The 23,718-nt window shown below is 33.8% G+C and overlaps 1 protein-coding gene across 6 annotated transcripts in view; it reads right to left on the bottom strand.

Annotated features, from left to right (window-relative positions):
- brm (ATP-dependent helicase brm) overlaps nucleotides 1–23,718 on the bottom strand; it is a 677,861-nt gene that overhangs the window by 25,194 nt on the left and 628,949 nt on the right. For all 6 annotated transcript variants that reach the window (XM_090410652.1, XM_090410651.1, XM_090410655.1 and 3 more), the window contains one exon: nucleotides 7,005–7,106. In XM_090410652.1, coding sequence (XP_090266778.1) covers nucleotides 7,005–7,106 — 102 coding nt within the window. The remainder of the gene's footprint in view (nucleotides 1–7,004; nucleotides 7,107–23,718) is intronic.

The raw sequence follows: 23,718 nt of genomic DNA, 5'->3' as shown, positions 1-23,718 counted from the left end.
AAATTTTCCACGCCTCGTTTATACAATAAAGATTGTATTGATCAAATGAAAGTATAGTACCAAACAAATTAAAGCGCCATTTTACCTCAAAACACAGTCATTTGTCAGAAAAGCCAGTAGAATACTTTATTGAACTTTTAAAATCTATAAAGAAGATCTATAAATATATCAAGAGATGTCAGTGGGTTAACGCAATTACTCGTTTTTATATGTTTCATTCATACTAACAGAATTATTGAGCAATTCTTGTGTTGTCTAGAACTTCCAATGAAAACTAGAGGCGAAGATATATTTAAAACAGTAGATTGCTTCATGAAGGAAAATAATTTGCTATGGTTAAATTGTGTAGGAATATGCACAGATGGCGCTCCTTCAATGGTTGGTTCAACAAAAGGTTTCACAGCTTTAGCAAAGAAAGAAAATGAAAATATTATAATTACTCATTGCTTTTTGCATTGCGAAGCACTAGTCGTGCAAACCACTGGTAATGAATAAAAAAGGTTATGGACAAAGTTGTTCAAATGGTCAATTACATTAAAAGTAGACCTCTTAAACCAAGATTATTTGCTAAAATTTGTGAAGATATGGGGGCAAAATTTAAAAAACTTATACTACACTCAGAAGTTCGTTGGCTGTCAAGAGGTCGAGTGCTTTGTCGTGTATATGAATTGAGGGAAATGATGCTTAAACTTTTTGAGTAAAATCAACAAAATGAATTCTGCGATCTAATTCAAAACAAATTATTTGCACCAATATTGGATTAAACAAATCCAATATTGGTGCAAAATATTGGATTATCTTGCTGACATATTTGAACACTTGAATAAAATAAACATCACTATGCAAGGAAAAGGAGAAAATATCTTAACAGCGGTGGATAAAATTTGTGCTGTGAGAGACAAGATAGAAATTTAGAAAAGGAAAGTGAAGGTGGAAATTTTGAAATGTTTTCCAAAACTGCAGACTGTAAACTAAAATGTGATATCAGCTCGCTAATTGTTGACCGTTTAACAATGCTTGGAGAGAAAATTCATCACTACTTCCCAAATATTGAAATACAAGACTATGATTGGATCAGAAATCCACTTTTTTCAACTGCAATGATTAACTTGTCACTTATTGAAGAAGAAGAATTAGCTGAAATAAAAAATGATCGAAGTCTGATAATAATGTATGAAGAGGGTGATTTAGACAACTTTTGGATTCGTGTTTCAAAAATGCACCCAAACATAGGTAAAAAAGCATTAAAAATTCTTTTGCAGTTTTCCATTACATATATATGTGTGAAGTATCCTTTTCAACGATGGCAAACTTGAAGACATTGAAACGCAGAAGCTTAAGAATGCTTGATGACGAAATGCGAGTATCTTTATCTACTATTTCACCAAATATTGAAAAGCTGTGTTCATCCCATGAAGCTCATATATCTCATTAAAATTCTATTATTATTTATTTATTTCTTTTCTTTCTATTTCTTATAACAATGACATTAATCTTGGAAATAAATATAAATATATTATATATTTTTATTTTGTATATTTTATTATATATAAAAATACAGTGTGATCAAAAAAACTCAAGCGAGCTATGAAATCTGTTTTTCCTATATTAAATACATTGAAAAATTAAGAAGAGAGAATCATTTCAGCTCACTTGATGTGTTTTTTATTCGATCATACTGTATTATATATTTTTAATAAAAACGAAAGGTTTTCATGAGATAGGTTGTGTCATGAAACAAGTTTAACCTCTGGTTTGCTAATAGACTGTGTCGTGCCCTCAAGACGAGAGTATAGTCTAACTATATCACACAACCTTTAAAGGAGTTGCTTGTTATAGTAATGATGGGATCAGTTTTAAAAGGAGTAAGTGATTAATCACTTACTATAAATAGTGAATTTTTATTAACCCGGTATCGGATGAACAGGAAGAGATTTTTAAATAAACCTTCTACAAGTTATACAAAATATAACTGTAAAAGCATATACTTAAACTACATCTGATCTGGCCACGTGACCCATGAGAGGCACATCAGACTGAATTACTGTGCCGTGAAATTATGTTTGTCTAAAAAGTGTGTCACCAACATGAAAAGTTTGGAAAGCACTTAACTAAGCTGTGAGGACAGTGTATTATTTATGTTATTATGAGATTATTATTATGATTATTATTAGCAGACTGGAATTACTGACTCACTGCAGGAGGTCCTCCATCACACACAGCTCATCATACCATAACTTGAATGCATTCACCATCTCCATACTCAACACACTTCCAAGCATTGCATTCCAACCACCATCATCTCTCAAAAAACATCCACTCCTCACTCCCATGCGTGTGCCCTCATACAGCTTCCAAGGACGACCTCTTCTTCTTTCCTTGTCTCTACCCATTCTATGAAAAATCTGACCACTAGACTGCAATTTGCTTTCCTTCAATGTTCCTTCATATTCTATGTTCTAGAGACCAGAAACCACCTCATTCAATTGTCTCTGAACCCATTCCAGCATCTCTTCATCCTTTGGAAAACCTAGTGAAAAATCTGCACACAGTAATCCATACGTGGTCTGATCAAAGCCTTAAGCAAAGAATCATAACATCCTTACTTCTCCATGTCAATGTTCTTTACATCATTCCCATAATGCACTGTGCTGTCCTCTCAACTCTAGCAAAATGTCATAAAAATTTTGGGGCCTTATCCACCAACGCTCCCAGATCCCTCATCTCCTCTACCTTTTCTAAGATATTCCCATCAATTTCATACACTACATCCTACTTATGCTTACCAAACTTTAAAACCTTACACTTCATTACGTTGAACTGTTACCCTCATTCGTTTTCCCATTCAGAAAGTCTATTCAAGCCCCTTTGCAAGGCATCCACTGAACTCCTCATAGTTCTTCCCAACTTTGCAATATCTGCAAATAACTGTATATCACCATCCAAGCCCTTCTCAACATCATTTACATACAAATTAAAAAGCAATGGGCCCAAAACAGACTGGGCACACTGCTGGTGACCTTCCTCTTGTGGTATATTGCTCACCAATACACAACTTGCTGATACCTATCAGACAGACAATCTCCAATTCACTGCACTAATCCATTATTTTACTATCCAACCCCAATCTGTTCTAGTTTAATTACCAGCTCATCATGCAGTATATAAATATACCACAGTATATGCCAATTCTGAATCCTGGTTTTCTCACTAGCCTCTCTAACACAACTCCAGACAGCAGATTGGTCTGTAATTCGAAGTCTTAATCTTAACCCCTATACCATCATGTACCATCAAGTCCTATGGCTTTATTGACATCAAGTTTACTCAATTCCTCATATACTACCTGCTCACTTGCCATCAGTGGCTCCTCCTCGCTTCCCATTGTGATCAAGTTCTACATGGTGTTACTTTCAAGAGGATGAAATACCTTTATGAATTGCTCATTTAACATCTCTGCTATATCCTCCTCAGTGGTTATCATTCTACCGTCTCTCCAACTAATATCATTCTCCCATAATCATTTTTTCTTCTACTGGCCACATATCAAAAAAAATTGCCTAGGATTCCTTTTTTGGCTCATTATCTAACTGCTGCTCATACTGCACTTTTGCTACCCTTACCAAGCAAGTTACCTCTCTTGCTTGCTCTTTGTAATCCTCGTGCAACCAACTATTACCACCACTCACCAAACTGCATGCTTCACCTCTTCATTCATCCATTTCACACCCACCTTATTCAACCTCTTGACTTTTGGAATGCATTTAGATATTGCCTCTGCCAGACAATTCCTAAACATGTCCCAAGCAGCACTGATCTCTTTTCCTTCCAATTCTTCATTCCATGATAAAGCTACAAGCTGTCTCTTGAGTTTGTCATAATCACCAGCCTTATAGTTCCACATATATTCCTTTCTCACAGAAGTCCCCATAGGACTGGCCACCACCCAAGTAATCACCTCATGGTCACTCTCACCAACTGGAGGGAGATTCAATACCTCATTTACAATGATATCCTCTGATGAGATAATCAAATCCTTGATCAACATGTACCCTCTATTACATATTTCCTACAGTAGTTGTCCCTCAAAACTCAAGAAATTCACTCTCTTCATTCATTTATTCCAGTCTATATTACCGAAATTAAAATCACCCATAATGATCACCCTTTTCTTAGTAGCTAGACTGATTTACTTATACATTTCCTTCTCACCACCCTTCATATTACAAGGTCTATAACAACATCCAATTAGATATTCACCTCCACTTCACACCATACTGCTTCAAAACCACTGTTACTGTTTTCTCCTTTCATCTCCATCTTAGATGGAGATAACTCCTCTGCTACCAGCAACAGCAGTCCTCTCCTCTTGTCTTGTCTATTGTCACAAAAAACATCATATCCATCCACCTCCTCCTGTGAGAATGTCATCCTTATCTAACCATGTCTCACTTATTTCAACAATTTTTGAGTAAATATACTCTATTAATGCTGCAATTTCATTTCCTTTATTTTGAATACTTCTTGCATTTGTAAACATACATATTTCTGGTTCTATAACAAGCCTTCCTAACCCCACTTCTTAGATATGACTCCTACATACCCCGCCACTGGCTGCTCATCTCTATCACCACTGATTTTACACCTCCCCACTGACCTGTTTGTTTACCCCACTTTCCTGGTCATTCCAATCCTTTCTTATACACACGTGTGTGGTCTGAAAAGTTCTCGGCTTCGACTATAAATGGCAACTATCGGCAAGATTTTTTTTTCTACGTTGGTACATCTGTCATAAGCATCCATTTGAAATTGCAAGTCATTCTATCAAGTAGTTTTTTTTTTTATGCAGCTGTCAGAAGCCAAAGTGTTGTCTGTATCCCTTGAAATCAATAAAATTGAGTGTTGTGCGATTATAAAATTCTTTGTAAAAGAAGGTTTAATACCAAAAGAAATTCATTTGAAGTTCATAAAAGTTTATGGGCACTCTTCTCCTTCATTTTTGACAATTAAAAAATGGGCTACCGAGTTTAAATGCAGCTGTACCAGCCTTGAAGATGATCCACGTGAAGGCTGTCCAAAAAGTGTAACAACACCAGAAGTCATTGATCAGTGCACGATATGGTATTGGATGACCGGTGAATCGAAGTGCGTGAACTTGCTGATTATAGGCATTTCAAACAAAGTGTTTTCAAACAAAAATACAGACAAAGTGTTGTCTGTATCCCTTGAAATCAATAAAATTGAGTGTTGTGCGATTATCAAATTCTTTGTAAAAGAAGGTTTAATACCAAAAGAAATTCATTTGAAGTTCATAAAAGTTTATGGGCACTCTTCTCCTTCATTTTTGACAATTAAAAAATGGGCTGCCGAGTTTAAATGTAGCTGTACCAGCCTTGAAGATGATCCACGTGAAGGCCGTCCAAAAAGCGTAACACCACCAGAAGTCATTGATCAGTGCACGATATGGTATTGGATGACCGGTGAATCGAGTGTGTGAACTTGCTGACTATAGGCATTTCAAAAGAACGTGTATATTTTGCATGAAGAATTGCAAATGAAAAAGCTTTGCACAAGATGGGTGCCGTGCTGATCAAAAACGAACTCACATGAAAATCTCTGAACAGTGTTTGGAGCGTTTTAATAAGCATAAAACTGATTTTGTGCATCGGTTTATTACTATGAATGAGACTATGAATTTCACCAGTACATACCAGAATCCAAACAGCAGTCAAAACAGTGGACAGAAGCTAGTTGTTCAGTGCCAAAGAAGACAAGGTCATGGCATCGGTGTTTTGGGATGCTAAAGGCATTTATTTATTAATTATCTTGAAAAGGGTAAAACAATAACCGGAGAAATATTATTCCGATCTTTTAACCAGACTAGACGAAAAAATTTGTGAGAAAAGATCTGGTTTGCAGAAGAAAAAAATCATCTTTCATTTACACTATGAATTGTTGGAACATCAACCTATTCCCTAGATTTGGCTCCCTCTGACTTCTATCTCTTCCCAACTAAAAATCTTCCTCTGGTCAGCGTTTTTCTTCGAATCAAGAGGTGATTGTAGTTGTAGAGGAGTATTTTGCAAATTTTACTGAGAACCACTACAGGGACGGGATAATGGCGCTGGAGCACTGTTGGAATAAATGTATTAGTCTTAAGGGAGATTATGTTGAAAAATAATTTTGTAATTATAAATTCGTTTTTTCATTGTTAGGCCGAGAACTTTTCAGACCACCCACGTACATCTGCTCCTGTTGTATCCATCATCATCTATTCTAATATAGTGTCTACCTTAACCCCCCCCCCTTCCAATTTCCCTGTTTGTCTTGTGTTTTTGTTCTCATTCTCTTCCACTCATGCCACTCGCCAATCCATTCACAAGCTCTTCTACTCTACTTACCTGCTGTTTCATGTCACTTCTTTCTTCCTCAGGTCTTCCATTCTCTTCAATTATCACTCACTCTCTCTCCCTCTTGCAGCAACAGTTTTTCCAGCTATAGAAGGGAATAGACACTACACCTCTGTATGAGACTAATTAACTCATTTTCAGTTAAAAAAGCCCTCATAAAAGTTGTTCAGATCCTGGACAGGATTTGAACTTTGGTCTTATTAACCCAAGTACATCATTGTTACTGAATGAGCTACAGTAACAACATAGATCAGTTATTACTCATCTGATCATAGGAAATCTCAGATGAGTTATTACTCATCTGAGATTTCCTGTGATCAGTCTATTGATTTGGAGGTCTGCTAATAATATACAATAACACTCAAGGAAAACATTTCTGAAATATCATTATGATAAGGAGAAAAAAAACAAAAGTATTTAACATTTGTGGATAGTTGAAGCATAAAGGTATATTAAAATATAGCTAAATATTTGACACTAAATAAGATTAAACTTATTCTCAGGGTAAATAATAAGACATTTCTGTCCGCACTCTTCTACTATTGCTATTATCCATTTCAAAGCAACATAAAAGACAACATTTTTAATACTTACTCTCCTAGAACCTTCTCCTTTACTAAGTCGAATCTTGACTTTCATACTCTGGCTTTCATCATCATCATCATCCTCACCATCATCTTGTTGCTCATCATCTCCCTGAATATAATTTTAACAACAAAAAAATTAAATACATATGCCATGATTATCATATAATGAATACCTCTTATATAAAAATCTTAACTAAGGTAACATTTTATGTTTGGTCTCTGGGGCAGGGTTTCTGGATTATATAAAAATAAATTTAAAAAATAGAAAAAAAATACTTAGTTGGCCCACTATATTAATGTACTATAGCAGTGATTTTCAACCTTTTTTCATAACACGGCACACCTAGACTAATTATTAAAATTCTGAGGCACACTAAAAATATATTCTTTTAATTTTTTTGATGATCTGGCAAAAAATGGGCATAATTTTGATTGATGACGCACACAAGAAGATGGAAGACCAGACACTAATAAATAAATGCACAAATTATGACATAATTTCTTTCAATTAATTTGTTTTCATAAATCTCATGGCACACCAGTGTGCTGCGACACACCGGTTGAAAATTGCTGTACTATAGCATTACAACTTTTGTAGAGGGAGAAACACAATAAAGTTATATATTTGTTGGCTGAGTGGTTAGCATATCCACTCTCCAACCAACAGCCTATGGAATAGAATCCTGCTATGGGCATGGATGTTTGTGATTGTCTTTAGGTGAGAGACGAATTTCATTGCCCAGTGTGAGACCACCATCTCGCTTATTGGAAGTCTGAAGTTTGATCTCTACAGCAAGGTTTCTGGACTATGTATAAATTAAATGAAAAAAATACATAAAATTAATAAAAATAGGGTAAAAATATCATATAATATCACATATTATATGATAGGTAGTAATTAATATTATTAAAGTTTTATTTTTATTATTATTCAGGCTCCTCCAGAGAATCAAGAACTCATCAGGTCACACAATGATAAATACCTATTATATTGTTTTTTAAAAATTTTCACTGATGATGCTCACAACATCCAACTGGTAGCTCATTCCACATACTATACGCACCTTGAGAAAAAATCTGGACCTCACATTTCTTAAACCACACTCATACTTAATTTTAAGGGATGATCCAAGTTCTCCCCAGTTTGCCAAGAGCAGCAGAATCTCACTTATGTCTATACTATAAGATTCTTTTGCAATGTATGCATTTCTATCATATACAATAAAGGTATATATAATATATCATATAAAATAAAGTTATATCCTCTGCCATCTATTTCTCAAAACTTAGAGACCTGTGATTAAAAAGAATGACTGTGGATGACTTTTACAAGTGCTGATGGCAACAGAAACAAACAAAAGCAATGAATTGAGTGATTATTTTGCAAAGTTGCAGCATCCAAGTGGAAATACTGTAGTGCCAGATATGACATTAATTGATGTAGAAAGAGAGGTAGATGAATTGGCAATGCTTACAGTATTGCAGCCCCTTAACCACCTTACCGGCCATTAAAGATCAAATACGCATCCTCAAAAGCTTTGTATCCATCATAAATTTCAATGCAATATCAATGGTATTACAATTTTAATTTGCACTTAGCATCCATGGTAACGTGGATGTATATATACGTCCTAGCCAGTAGCGTGGTTAATGCAAATACTGGGATTAGATGAAATATCAGCCTTTGTATTATGGGAATATGCAAGGGAATTGGCAGCTCCTCTCACCAGGGTTTTTAATTTAGCCTACTTACTGGGGAGGTGCCTAGGGAATGGAAAGAAGACAAAATAGTTCCACTGAACAAAGGTGGCTCTAAGACAATTGGTATCTGAGGAGTGATAATTGACCTGATTGAGCAATTGCCAGCACTAAAAATTCCAGATAAAGGGGGGTGGGACCCTGCTGTCCATACCCAAGACCAGCTAACTTGGCTATGGCTGAGAAAGACCTTAAGCTCCCCACATCATCGATGGGAACTGAGCCTAGGAAACTCCTTTCCCAGACATATGGTTACGAAGCACATAGCCACTAGGCTAACTGCACGGACAAGAACACACTAATAAACAGAGATAGGGAGGGCTATTATTCCTCTTTATAAAGCTCAATAAGGCCACTACATATGGACTACTGCATACTGGAGTCTGATCTGTGGAATGCTCCCTATTAGGACAGATTTGAAGTGTGTAGGCTTCAAAGAATAGCAAAAAAAAAAAAAAAAAAAAAAAAAAAAAAAACGGGGCTTTTGACACTAATGACTTTTTTCAATACATAAAAATTGTTATGTGGTTAGCATACATGTTAGATATTTTGTTTGGAGGATGGCAAATTGGTTGCAGAGGTGGTTGTGAGTGCTTCAGTATGATAAGTAATGTGTGAACAATGTGCAGTGTAGACCACCCATGATGAGTCTTTGACTCCATGGAGATGCCTAAGAAAAAAAAAATCATCAAATTCCTAATATATACCCTCAAAGGGATGTACAGAATATTATGATAGTTCTACATGAAAAAAAAAAAAAAGGTTACTTCCAATCAACAATTTTCCTCCAAATTAATCTGTTATCTGTAAGAATCCAACATTATCAGATCTTATATTTCTGCCTTCTAAAACACTTTTTACTCTATCAATCCACCTAGATCTTGGTGTTCCTCTGGGTCTTTTTCTTGCCAACCTGGCAAAGAACACTTGTTTTGTTAATTTTTCCTCTAACATTCTGTTTAAGTGACATACCACCTGAGGTTAGCTATGCTAACACATTTCCAAATATTAACAATGGCGAGTTCTGTTCTAATATAATCATTTTTAATATGATACTGCCATTGATAGCATCTGTTCACTCTACTAATCTTTCTCAGAATTTTCATATCTGTGATATCCAGTCTTTGATCAAGCACTTTATTTCTAACCCAGCTCTATAAGTTAAAATTAGTTTGAATACTGTCTTGTATATACTAATTTAGTATTTTGACTATTTTCTTTCTTATTCCAAATAAATTTCTTCAGCTGACCACTCACAATACCAGCTGTACTAACACTGTTGTCTATTTCCATACTTAATTTGCTATTTTCACTAAAAAATGTGCTTAAGTATCTGAAATGTTTTACCTTATAGGTTCAACATTCAGGATACAGTTAATGTTTTCAATGCTTCTGCCTATTTTCATTGTCTTTGTCTTTTTATTGCTGATTTTCATGCCAAATTTATTACAATAGTTATTCAATTTAGTCAGGGAACCTTGCAAAATTATACTGAATTTATTCAGAAGTATAACATCATCTGTATAAAGTAGAGAGATAAGATTAATATCAGCAATTTTGATATGAGATTTAATACAACTTTCCTTCATAATGTGATCCATATACAGTTGGTTATGAATAATAGTGGAGAAAATTGTGCACCCTTGTTGCATATCTGTTTTAACATCAAACCAACTTCCTGTTCCTCCGTCAATTGTAACTGCTCACTCCCAGCTGAGATAGAGACTATGTATCACCCTGTTCCATTTACTTCATATAAATGTAGCGTTTTCAATAGCTTTTCTATGGGCACCTTCATATGCCTTTTCAAGATCTACAAAACTTAAGTACAAATCCTTGTCATATTCCCATGATTTCTCAGCTATTTGTCTTAAAGAGAAAATCAGATCTGATAACCTCTATTTGGCCTGAATCCAGGTAGTTCTTCACTAAGCTTCTCTTCCCCAATTGTTTTTTAGCTGTTTCTCAATACATTTGCGCAAATCTTACTAGGAACACTCAGTAGAGAAATACCTCTGTAATTGTCATATTCATTTTCCCTTTTTATAGATGGGTACCATGAGAACTCTACTCCAGTCATCTGATTTTCAAACCTCTCACCAGGCCTTACGAATCATACAGTGCAGCCATTGCAAGACTTTTATACTTCCATACTTGAGCATTTCTGGTCGAATATCATCTACTCCTGCTGCTTTTCTACATTTCAGGCTTTTGATGGCTTTTTCTACTTCAAGTATGGATGTATATTCCTGATTGCATTCCTGTTGGGAGTTTTCTACCATCATGTTGACAGTGCTTGTTTCATTTAGCAGTCTTTCAAAGTAATTACTCCAGACATCTAGAATATCTTTATCTTCAGTTTTCATGTAACCTTTATCATCTCTGAATCTTTTTATAGTAGTCTTTTCTCCATTTCTAAGCTTTTTCATTAGCCTCCAGAATATTTTGCCACCTTCCTCATATTTATTTTCTATGTTATTACCAAAGTCTTCCCATGACTTTGTTTGCTAGTTTTACATAGTGCTTCACTTTCTTACATTTTTCTCTGTATTCTTTAATAGTACCAGCTGACTTACTTACTTGCTGACTTAGTCTATTAGAGAAATTAATTATGCTGAAATTCTTGTCATAAAAGAGCTTCTGTGTAATATAACATGCATGTGCTTTATTAACCAGAGTTTTAATATTACCTGATTATGTTTGATTATAACCATTAATGTTATTATTCATGCTGAGAACAACCAAGACACTTTGGCAAAAAATTTTTCCTCTGACTCCTGCCACAGTCCAAAGCACCACCAAATTTTCCATATTTCTAGAAAGCTATTAGTTTTTCTGAATGTCAGAAGTGTTAGAATATTAATTTCATTTCCTTGACTTTTGAAGATCACATATACACATCACTTGACAAAATAACAATTAACAGTAATTATCTTGATCCAATTAAGATCAAATTTCTAGAGTTAATTTTGGATATGCTAATGCATTCCAGAAAAAAATGGGAATAACTGTGAATGGACAAATTTACACCATTAAATATGCAAATGATTAAGTATTATTTAAAGATACTACGGCAAACATAATATAACTGAAAACATACATAGCAACAAGGACTATGCAATGCACAAACATTTTAGCAAAATCAAAACAATGGCAACATGCAGAAATGGAGAGGAAGTTAACTTAGAAGTGGAAGAAAATAAACTGGAACATGTTAAAAAATTCAACTACTTGGGCACGTTGATCACAGACAGGTTAAGTTATGAAGAAATGATCAAACAGAATAAATCTAGGGTGGTCTACCATGACCAAATTAACAAATATATATACGGAAAAATTCACATCTCTTCGAAGAACTTAAAATCAAGATATATAGCTTAATGGTACTCCCCATAGTTCCATGGTGCAGAGACTTGGATTATCAACAGAAGGAGGAAAAAATATCAACAGGCTTTGATAAAAAGTGTTAGTGAAAAGTAACTAAAACAGACTGGACTGAAATGAAAGCCAATCATGAGATCAGTGAAGAATTACACTACCATATTTCAATAATAACAAGAATTGAAGGAAAGCAGTTACAGTAGTATGCGCACATGTACAGAATGCCTACTAATAAGTTTCCTCAAAACAGAAGTAAAGATACTGTTTGAAGACCTAGAAGGAAATGGGTAGAAAACATCAAGAATATAAATCGTCTGAACTCCTACAGAAATTGAAATACTTGGCTGCTAATGGACTGGACTGGAAAGCGATTGTTCATAGTAACCTCAACATACCTTAAGCAGATGGGGATGATGATGACATATAATATAGGCATTACAATGAAAATAATGAGCCTCCATAGCTCTCAGTGGGTACAGACAAAGCCTTCTGGTCAGAAAGACCTGGGTTTGATTCCCATCCATGACATGAGGAACCTTTATCTGTCTCTTTAGATTAAAGGTAAGTTAGCTGGTCTCATACAGAGGTAGAGGGTTTTTTCACCCAGAAACTTGGATTTTTGTCCCTCAGAACAGCAAACTAGCCCCCATGAATCTACACACGGATCTACAGTACTAAAACACATACTTAATCCCTCATTAGGAGGGCTCAACTCATCCTAAGGGACAGGGGGAGGAAACCCCATACAAAATAAATAAATAAATGAAAATAATTATGCAACGATGTGTAATAGAAAATAAATCTGATATGCAACAGCTTGATTTTCTGTATTGTTTAAACCATTAATCAGACAATGAACTGAAAGTGAATAAAGTGTATGTGAAGGAACTCTATGAAAGTCCCCGACGTAAAGTTTCAGGACATAAGAATTATGTTCTGCAAACAACTTGACGTAAAATTTGAGTTACTGCATGTTAATGCAAAAATAATCTTTAAAACATGTTTTAAAGGTAATTAAGTCAGAATTCAGAGATGACAAAACAGTGGCTTCTGAACTCTCATCGTAAAGTGATTAATAATGGCCAAAAGAGGCATCTATTTCTCTGTGGATTTTTTGAGACCATGAGACATTAAGATCCATCTTCACAGTAACATTAAAACGTCTTTACTGGCATTAGCCCAGAAATTTTCATCATGAAAAAGCTTTTCTTTAAGGAAGTGCCAAGTTTGAGAGTGTTGGATGCACACAAAACACGTGAATTTATGGCAAAGATGTTTTTAACGCCTACCACAACACAAAAATCAATCTTGAAAACTTCTAAATAGTTTTTAAAAGTACAAGATATTCCATTCTCATAAATTATGGAATTTACCATAATCTGGAAATTTTCTTGATTTTCTACACGTCAAGGTTGATGAACATGGTTCTTCTTTTAACTAAGAAAGGAATTATTTCATATACCTTAATTGCTGTGCTAAGCTATGAGTTATGTTCTTGATACTTAACTGTGTTATTGTGTATCACAGAGGAGCATTTTTTAACCTTCTTTTAATAGAGCACAGTGTTTGAATTGGTATACAGCAATACCCCACCTTACGATGCTTTGCTTTACAGCAATCTGCTCATACAATGCTTTTCAATTATGTCCAATGCCCATTTATATGATGATGCATTTGCTCGTATGATAGTTTTAGTAATAAGACACACCCGGTGAATTAGCTGATGCACAGTTTTTGTGAACTGTTATAGCATCATTGCTCACTGCATCCCTCTGTTTTGGTGTTTCGCTGTGAATTATAAACTTTCTATAAATATTATTTTATTTAATTGTTGTTAATCATGGCAGATATTCAAAGTGAGAGTGCTGTTGCTTCCAACAACAAGAAGACACATAAACCTATTACGTTAGATACTAAGATTAAAATTATTAAACTTAGTGAGGATTGCGAGTTGAATACCGAGACAGACGGCAGGCTAAAATTACTCTTTGCAATTACAGTTGTTATAAACAAAGATAAAGATTTTTACTACAGTTTGCTGTACACGTTACAATCTTATTGCCAAAATGGAAAAAAATTTTTAATGGTACAGAATGATGACCAAGCTGCTTGATGGGTTTCTGTTTGCTAAAATTATTCTAATTTTTTGTTTGTGTATCTAATGTAAATAATTATATACATCATTTATGATTGTTTAAAATATTATTAACCTATTATATGTGTCTAGAGGTGGGGGACACACCTACAGTACATTAGTAATATAGCCTGTAATACTTAATGGCACATAAATTTTTCAGAGTAAAATATGTGATTATACAGACAGACCTTACAGGATCACATGCTGAGAATTCCCATGGTGCCAAAGATGCCTGTTGGCAGTATGAATGTTTTAGATAGGTACATGAGTTGTGATATTTATTTAAAATTTGAGACAGAAAAGAAAACTTATGTGAAAATTTTATTGATGTAAAATTTTCATCATAGTATCGAAGGTATCTTCGGTACAATGACAATGGAACACAAATTACAAATAATTTTCATGTCTCAAATTTTAAACAAATAAGGAAGTATGAATATTTTTCATATGAACGCACATGTAATGATATATTAATAAATTTATAGTATATATATATATAAATCAATAAATAAATTTTTGATATCTTTACATTCACTAAAAAATGCAGTGAACACAAATACAGTGTACTGTATTACATTGTATGTACAGTATTTATAACTCTCTGTGTGTGGAAAACATCTTCAAGAATCAGCAAACTGGAAAACCATTGGTTAATGTAACTTTGATGATCAACTGGAAATGCATCATCAATGTAATGTAACTGTGTGATTGAAAAATAAAGAAAAATGTATTTTTAGGAAAAATATAACAACTATTTGATTAATCATTACAAAATGTGTAAGAAAATGCAAAACTCAATGTGGGCATACTAAATAAAAGTATTATATGTGAATAAGTATAATTTGTAAATTTTACTTTTTATGCAAATGAGCATTATGCAATTAAATGTTGCAGCCTGCATTGGCTATATATATATATATATATATATGGAGTAGAAATTTTTGTCATTTGTAAAAACTAACACATTTTTTTTTTTTACAAATAATATATTTATTTTAGTTGATTTGAACAGGCTCAAGATTCTTGTATGTGTATGTATAGAAAAAATATTCTTTCTGTGGTTAACCGCACCACAACTTAAAACAATTGTTAAATTACTTTGACTTAAAGAAATTTTATCTGAGAGAGGAAAAATCTGCACGTATCTGAAATTAACAGCATTAACTTATTTCTTTAGCCACCCAAATGGCAATATGGAAAAAATATATCAAATAATTTATGCTTCACATCCATAGTGTTTCAACAGTACCAAATGTTATTTCAATTTCACTGGACACTTCACATCTATGTATTCCTTGTCATGTAAACACATCAAGGCTGATAGTGGCTAATCAACCTGTAATTTAATTGCCAATAATGCAAATCTAAGTTAATATTTATTTATGTTTTAATGGTCCTTTATAACTTATTTTAATGGTATTGCAACATCAAAAAAACTAAATTATAAAAAAGATGCTTATTAACTGGCTTATATTTTGCTGGATTTCAAATCAGCATCTTCAGAGCATGTTACATATTTCAGTTAACACTTGACAATAAGTGTAACAATTCATATTGTAACAGACAAAAGATCTAGAGTCCTATTTTGGCACCTTCTAATGTTGTAAAAAAGAAGTATTACAGTTAAGTAAAAGTTGATCTTAAGATAACAGTCTTTCTCTCTTCCAGAGTTTTTGGCAAATTAATGCAACTATACTTGTTCAGGATAGGAGAATGCTTCATAGCCATAGCTGACTATAAAAATAATCTTTCTGACCTATTAGATTAGATTAGTCTATTAGATTATTAATAGTTGGTTAGCTTGAATCATATCGATTTTGATGGTGCACTGAATTTGAAATCCACTTGATAAGAATCATAAAGGAATTCATGATAAAAGTTTAATGGAGTGAAGCATCACTAGGCAACGATTAAAAGAAGTATTTAATGCTTCCAATGTTTCAGAGACATCATCATCAGGCAGTACAAAACTAACTAAAACAAGAAAGAAAGAATGAGTCCTAATTAGGCAGCCTAGGATGTAAATGGGATCTCGAAGTATTACAATTTTCCATATTTTGGAAAATGTGTCTCTTCTAAATTTACTGTGATGGAGCATCATGATCTTTTTCCAACTGATTCTGTGAACTATATATCCATGGTCTGCAAGGCCATGAATATATAGAGTGACCATAGTCACGACTGCAGATATATTTTTTATGTTCTTCCACGTGGATGATAACTGATCACAGTAGGCCAACTTGCAGGAACAAGGAATTCTATATACACCTGGAACTGAGAGAAAAGGGAATTTGTCTTTAGTGGAGTGGATAAAAATAGCTAGTTTTAAGTGAGACAAAGATTGCATTTCTTTAATATTCTAGATATTTTTTCTGATGTGCCTCGGACATAAGAGATGGTGATAGCATTACTAAAATCTTTCTGAAGAGAAGGTCGTGGATTGAGGGAAGGAATGATTTTTTTTTTTTTTTTTTTTGATATTGTGAGAACTGTAACCATTAGATAGAAAAAGTGTGGTGGATATGATTGAGTTTTGTTGCAAGAGAGGTCTCGTTGGAATAAAGGTTATAAGCTCTATGGGTGTTTTCATTACACCACGTTGTTGAGGTGAGGGTGGGGGATGATGGCAGGGCCATACGCTTTTCTCGAGGCAGATGGGGCCCGAGGTGCTAGAGCACTCCAGGACACCACTTACAAAATGAATAAAGACATATAAAAACAATCAATATATACAAAAAACGTTTATTATATTTATTAAAAAAAACTTATGCTAAGTAAAGACATTACAAATGTTTTTAACTAGACTTCTCTTTTGCAAATGTATCAATAATATTATCATAATTCAAATTATCCACAACAATATTTTCAATAAATAATGATAAATTTGACATTTTATCCTGATGCAAAGAACTTTGTAAATAATTTTTCGCCTTTTAAGAACAGAAAATGAACGTCACCTGTTTGCAGCATGACCGCAAACAGTTCATAGTCACAAAAAATATATGAAAATAAATAATATTTGCATTCTAGTTTAAAAAAAAAGAATATAATCTATTTAGATATTGACTTGATACAACAACACCCTTTTTCTGAGCTATATATTTATTATAGTGATATAGGAAATTTTACAGAAAACAATCATAATTTTTTTTTATGTTCAGTTTTAATTATTTATACAGGTGACCCTCATATAACACGATCTACAAATTGTAGTAACCCTTGTTCAACGTGGTACTTATACAACGCGATTTCGATAAAAACACAGTCTACACATTGTAGTAACCCTATATCTTTTCATATATTTTTCACCATGCAACTTAAAAATCAAATTTTATCTTCGTTAAATTTGCGTCTGCCCGTATCGTGCATGTAGTTATAAGCAGTGAATTTATACTCTTTAGTACGCAAGTACATCAATTGTTTACCGAATATGGTGTTTATTGTTGTTGCAAGTTGTCTTCGTTTTGTGCCAGGAAAGAGCATTAAAAATCATAAGTGCGTTAATCTCAAGCTGGGCACTTTATTTTCTGTTGTGTTACATACATAATCAGGGGCATCTCGTGCATAGGCCTGCAGAACTGCAGCACCCCCAATTTTTCTCGATATATAAATATATTTATTAATTTATTTATATTTGTTTGTAATATTTAATTTTATCATCAACAATACTATACAATTCTCTTATTTTGTATAAAAAATAATAAAAATTCATCTTGTAGCACTTAGGAGGACAAAGGACGCTAGCAGCACTGTGTTTACCACAGTGTCATATTGCCACGTGCGCAAGCATATGAGATGCGAGTTATTAGCATAATGCGACACTGTCCGTCTCGTAGTTCCACTGTTGTTTATATGCAGTTTGCGCCAGTAGTAGAGTGTTCGTAGTGCTTATCGTGCTTACTCCGACCCTTTAAATGTTTGGACATTACAATTAAAGTATTTAATTGTAATGTCCAAAAATTGTAAATCCATTCCTTTAATTATAATTAAAGGAATGGATTTTATTTTTAAGTAATTTTGAATTATACTAAACTGTATAATTTTATCGATAATAAACAATATTTTTTCATGAAACAAAACAAGAAGAATATATTTTATTAAAAAATTTTTACCATAATTTTGATATTTTATCCAAACACGTATACACTGTACTTACAGTGTCTATGTATATTTCAAAAGTTGCAGCACCCACACGATGAGCCGCCACTATACATAATTAATGTGTAATGCTTTTTTTTAGGTGAAAAAATTATTTTTTTTTCACCTAAACTGCAATGAAAGGAAAAACCCACCACTGAAAAGAAAATTAATTTCTCTCAAAGAAAAAAATAAATTAAAATCATGGATCAGTTGAAAAATGCAGAAAAACCAGAAGTTGTTGCAAGGACTTTGAATTTGAATGAATCAACAATTCAAACAATCAAACAAAATAAACATAAAATCCAAGAAAGTGTTTATTGCTGGGTCAATGGTAAGTGCAAAGTGTGCTGCTTGTGTACAATGATTTGGATAGAAGATTGCACTCAAAAGAAAATTACTTTGGATTGAAATCTTATTAAACAAAAAAAAAGCTCTCAAAGTTTATAAACATTTATAATGTAGACGAGGTGTTCAATGTGGATCAGCTCCTGGATTCAAAGTTTCCAAAGATTAGAATTATTCTAGTGTTTTGTAGTAATGCATGAAGTGATTATATGAAAAAAGAAATGTTTATTAACCGATCCTCACATCCTCGTGCTATGAAAGATTAAAATATGCACTTTATTTTATTTTGCCTAAAACATTTATGCATTACGTGCAATGAAGTATAAACTTATAAAAATTACAAATTACAATTTGTAATTTTTATAAGTTTATACTATGTATTTGTTTCATAGTTTATATGTTTGCTTAACTTACATGAATTAGCTGAATTAAATAAAAATATTTTTTTGTTGGATATGTCATTGTATAATTAAAAAAAAAAAACGATTTCAGAACATGCTTAGTTTGTACATAAATGATACAGGAAATGACTTGAAGGGAGATGTTCAGTTGTTTGCTGATGATGCAAAGTTGGGAAGCGCAATAAGAAATCAAGCCGATGTTGAGAGTTTGCAGGATGATTTAAATAAGCTGGCAAAATGGGCAAAGAATGTCAGTTCAATGCGGAAAAGTGTAAAGTTATTCATTTTGGGGGTTAAAAGATTACCAGTTGTGTACCACATTGATGGAACGGTACTCCAAGAGATTGATGAGGCAAAGGACTTGGGGGTATTAGTGGATAGGGAGTTGAAGTTCAGAGGACACATTGCTAAGGTGTTCAAGATAGCACATAGGATTACTTGGTTATTGAAGAACACACTAACATCCAGAGATAAAGGGTCATAGGGAGAGGGATTAGGTTTATGAATATTAAGCAAGCCATATATCTGCGGGAAGGGGGGTATGGCAAATGAAGAGTTTGAGTTTTTTTGTGATATCAGGAGGCCAGAAAGAAACAATTTTTGAGTAGACTTTGAGTAAGTGTATCATAAACTTGTTTATTCTAGATCATGTCAATTAATAGATGAGAGTGATATCCTCTTTATAAGGCATTGATACTTCCACATTTGGATTACTGTGCTCAAGTCTGGTCGCCTGGATTCCTTGGAGATGAGGAATTGGTGGAGAGGGCTCAGAGAAGAGTGACTAAGTTGATGAGTGGTGTAAAAAATGCTCCCTACATTGATAGATTGAGAGCTTGTGAATTACAGAGGTTGGCTGATAGGCAGAGAAGAGGAGATATGATAGAAACATTTAAATTATTTAAAGGTTTTTATAAGATTGATGCAAGGGAAATATTTCAGCTGTGTGATAGTGATGGAAGAACAAGAGGTCACCCCTGGAAATTAAGGAAAAGTGTGGTTAACAAGGGTGTGAGAATTAGATTTTTTGCTTGGAGAGTGGTGAATGAATGGAATGCATTGCCTGACTCAGTTCTGAGCGCTTCGTCTGTGAATGAGTTCAAGAAGAGGTATGATAGATATTGTTTTGATAGTGTGGGTCTCCCACGATGAGTCTTCTGACTCCATGGAGATACCCATATAATAATAACCCTACTTTTTCAATGTGATCTGAGTCTCGCATAAAGTGATTTATATAACACGGCATTTCTATGGAACCTAACATCTGCGTTATACGAGGGTTACCTTACTTTTAATTCTTCAATTTTAAATCTTATCGTTTGAGGCCCTTAAATTGGCCTTAATTTTCAGGACTCCAGCTAGAGCCTCATGCCTGTGCATAAGTATGGCCTTGGATGATGGGAAAATTTGTCAATGTATCTGCCTGTGTGAGTAGGTTTCGACATATATACTGAAAAGGACAAGTCACCATTAGATAGGCTGGTGACCAAGGTGTCTAGAAAGGCCAGACTATTATTAGTTTCCTTTTCCATAGTAAATTGGATTCTAAGGTGAAGGCTATTGAGGTGATTTAGAAAAGTATCTAATGTGTCTGTACCATGAGACCAAACAGAAGAGACATTATCAACATATCTCAACCAGATAGAAGGTTTGAGAGCACTGAGTCAAGAGCTTATTTTTCAAAATTTTCCATAAAAAATTGGCAAGCAGAAGGGAGACCCCATAGAGGTACCCTCTATCTATTTAAAAAATTTGTTCTTCCAAGAGAAATAACCAGAATGGTTAGCAAAGTAAAAGAGGTCAGTGATATCAAAGGAAAAAAACTTTTTTTTTAAATCAATAAGGTGTCATTTAAGGGAACAATGAGGTGATATCAAAGCTCATTAGGATATCGATATCATTAACAATTATATTTGCAATGGAGCTTTTAAAGTGTAAGAATTTTTTATGTATGATGTGGTATGACCAGCAAAGGGGGAAGAAGAGATTTTGTTAACTGTTTGGATGTTTTATAGCAGGGAAAATCAGGTATCTACTATGGGTCGTAGGGAGAGGGATTGGGTTTATGAATATTAGGCAAGCCATATATCTGCGGGAAGGAGGGGTATGGCAAGTGAAGGGTTTGAGTTTTTTTGTGATATCAGGAGGCCAGAAAGAAACAATTTTTGAGTAGACTGAGTAAGTGTGTCATAAACTTGTTTATTCTAGATCATGTCAATTAATAGATGAGAGTGAGTGAAGTAATAATGTTAAAACATTAGTAAAAGTTAGGTGGTAAATATCCATACATATCATTATAAGAGGTATATGGAAAAAATTTTTCAGTTGCATGATACTATACATCATGACTCATATGCTGTGTAAAAAAATTAACTGCTGCAACTTGTAAGGCTGTATGTACTTGATATTTTGAATACTTAAATAAACCTGTAGAATTAAAAGATGATAAAGAAGAAGAAGAAACACTATTGCATCTTTCAGTAGCCAGAATGTAATCTTCTAGTCAGTTAACTGGGCACATTGCCACAGATGAATCTCCCTTTTGCTTACAGAAATTACCTTTTCCTAAAAGAAGAAAAATGTAGAGTAAAAACTTCAAAAAATATCAATTAAGGTCAGAAGGAAATTAAAACAGTTTCTCTGTCCTTAATGAATTGATCATGATGAAGAAAACCCAATTTCTCCTTATTCTCAGTCGATTATCTTGAATTAATATGAGAATTAAAAGAGAGATTCTTTAAAGCTAGTTCATTTGATGAAAAGTACAAAATTTTAAATTGGCCCCCCAAAAAAAACTGGACCACTGCAAAGAATCAAAGATGAATCTTAATGTAACAAATACTTGGAAGTTCTACTGCATCAAGAAAAAAAAAAAAAAATGGAACACTACCAAGTCGTGAGAGGGAAAAAAAAAAAAAAAAGAAGTGAACATAGGTTATGGTATAATTAAGGTGGTGGTATAATTCTATTTGAGTGATAAAGTGTGTAGTATGAGGAGTGCCAAATCATGTTACTCTAAAATCCCCAAGTGGAGTAAAATCAAAGGAGCCAAAGCATCTGGTACTCTTCAGTTTGAAAGAAGTATACCTGAAGTCTAAAGAAACCTACCCATATACATAGGATAAATTTTTCTAAATTTGGTGCATTAAGCTTTGTGTTAGCTGGTGCTGACGTGTATACTCAGTACATCAGAATGTGAAACTAATGTTGGTAGATCAATAGTAAAATGTTTTACAAATCTTTTATTAAGATGATTATTTGTCATAACTTCAGGCAAAGATGTATGCTTTCATACTACCAAGAATGATATGGGGTTGACTTTGGTTACATTATCTCATCCACACACTACAAAGTTGCAATGAGGATGAGATGTTGAATGAAATTAGATATGATCAGTGTGTGTCAACTGACAGACATGAACTTGTTAAAAAACTACGGAGATGTTTTTGTTTGATTTCATTGAAAAGCTGATTAAATTAAAAGCTCATGATTCATTGCAAAAAACCAGTTTCACTTTTTAAAAAACTTCACAAAGTACAATCATTTCACTGGGTAAATGCAAAAGCCACACTGCTCCATTTGTGGTGTATTTAAAAGAGAATGATTACAGGCATGCTTCAAATCATACAAGATGTTCAGTTACAGAACACTGTCGTATAGCAAATCATTGGTGCTTCCTCTCCCCATCCACTTAAAGATGCATATAATGGTTTAAGCACATCATAAGCAATAATATGTGCATGACTAATATAAATATAGCATTTATTTATGCTAGTTATGCAAACAAAAAATTATTGAAGGAAGGATGAAAGGGAACATGACCAATTAATTTGGCCATCTATCTACACCATTTAAAGTTTTTCCATTTCAGCAATAAGACGGCCATGTTTACAGATAACTGTAATATTAACTGTCATAGTATCCTTTTTTTTTGTTTCATTAAAAACTTTATCTTTGGTTTTAACTATAACAGTAGTACTGCAAAGTAAGTTTACCCTTCTTTAACCTATCTCACATTTGATACATCCATCCATGGTCCTATCAGGCACTTAAGTGCCCATGACCTTCCAACTATTCTTGGACTTCACAACCGTAACTCGAGGATAAGGTGGTTAGCCCTATGCCTCCGGGTGTCTTACATCTGTATATGCATGTTCATGGGGCCGGTTTGCCTGTTCTGAGGGATGAAACATCCGAGTTTCCTGGTGAAAAAACTCCCTACCTCCGTATGAGACAGGCTAACTCACCTTTTGTCGAAAGTGACCAGATAAAGATTCCTCACATCCCTGCAGGAATCAAACCCAAGTCTTTCCGACCAAAGGGCTTCATCTATATCAAGTGAGCTATGGGGATTACATTCAGTACATTACTGTCCCTAAATTTAATCATTTTAATCTTAGTAGCTACTGTAATAGGTTTAGGAGTCTTTTTTTGATGGAAGCAACAGTACCTTTACTTTGATTTTTATTTGCCATTATTAAAGAATTTATAATTCACAGTGAAACACAGAAAGATGCAGCAGCAGTCAATTCACAGCAGTGTCATGTTGCTAAAACTAT

This window comes from Typopeltis vanoorti, chromosome 20, assembly GCF_054136105.1.
Source record: "Typopeltis vanoorti isolate ZY-2024b chromosome 20, IOZ_Tvanoo_1.0, whole genome shotgun sequence".
Lineage (NCBI taxonomy): Eukaryota > Metazoa > Arthropoda > Arachnida > Uropygi > Thelyphonidae > Typopeltis > Typopeltis vanoorti.
This window is presented reverse-complemented; position numbering and strand designations above follow the sequence as displayed.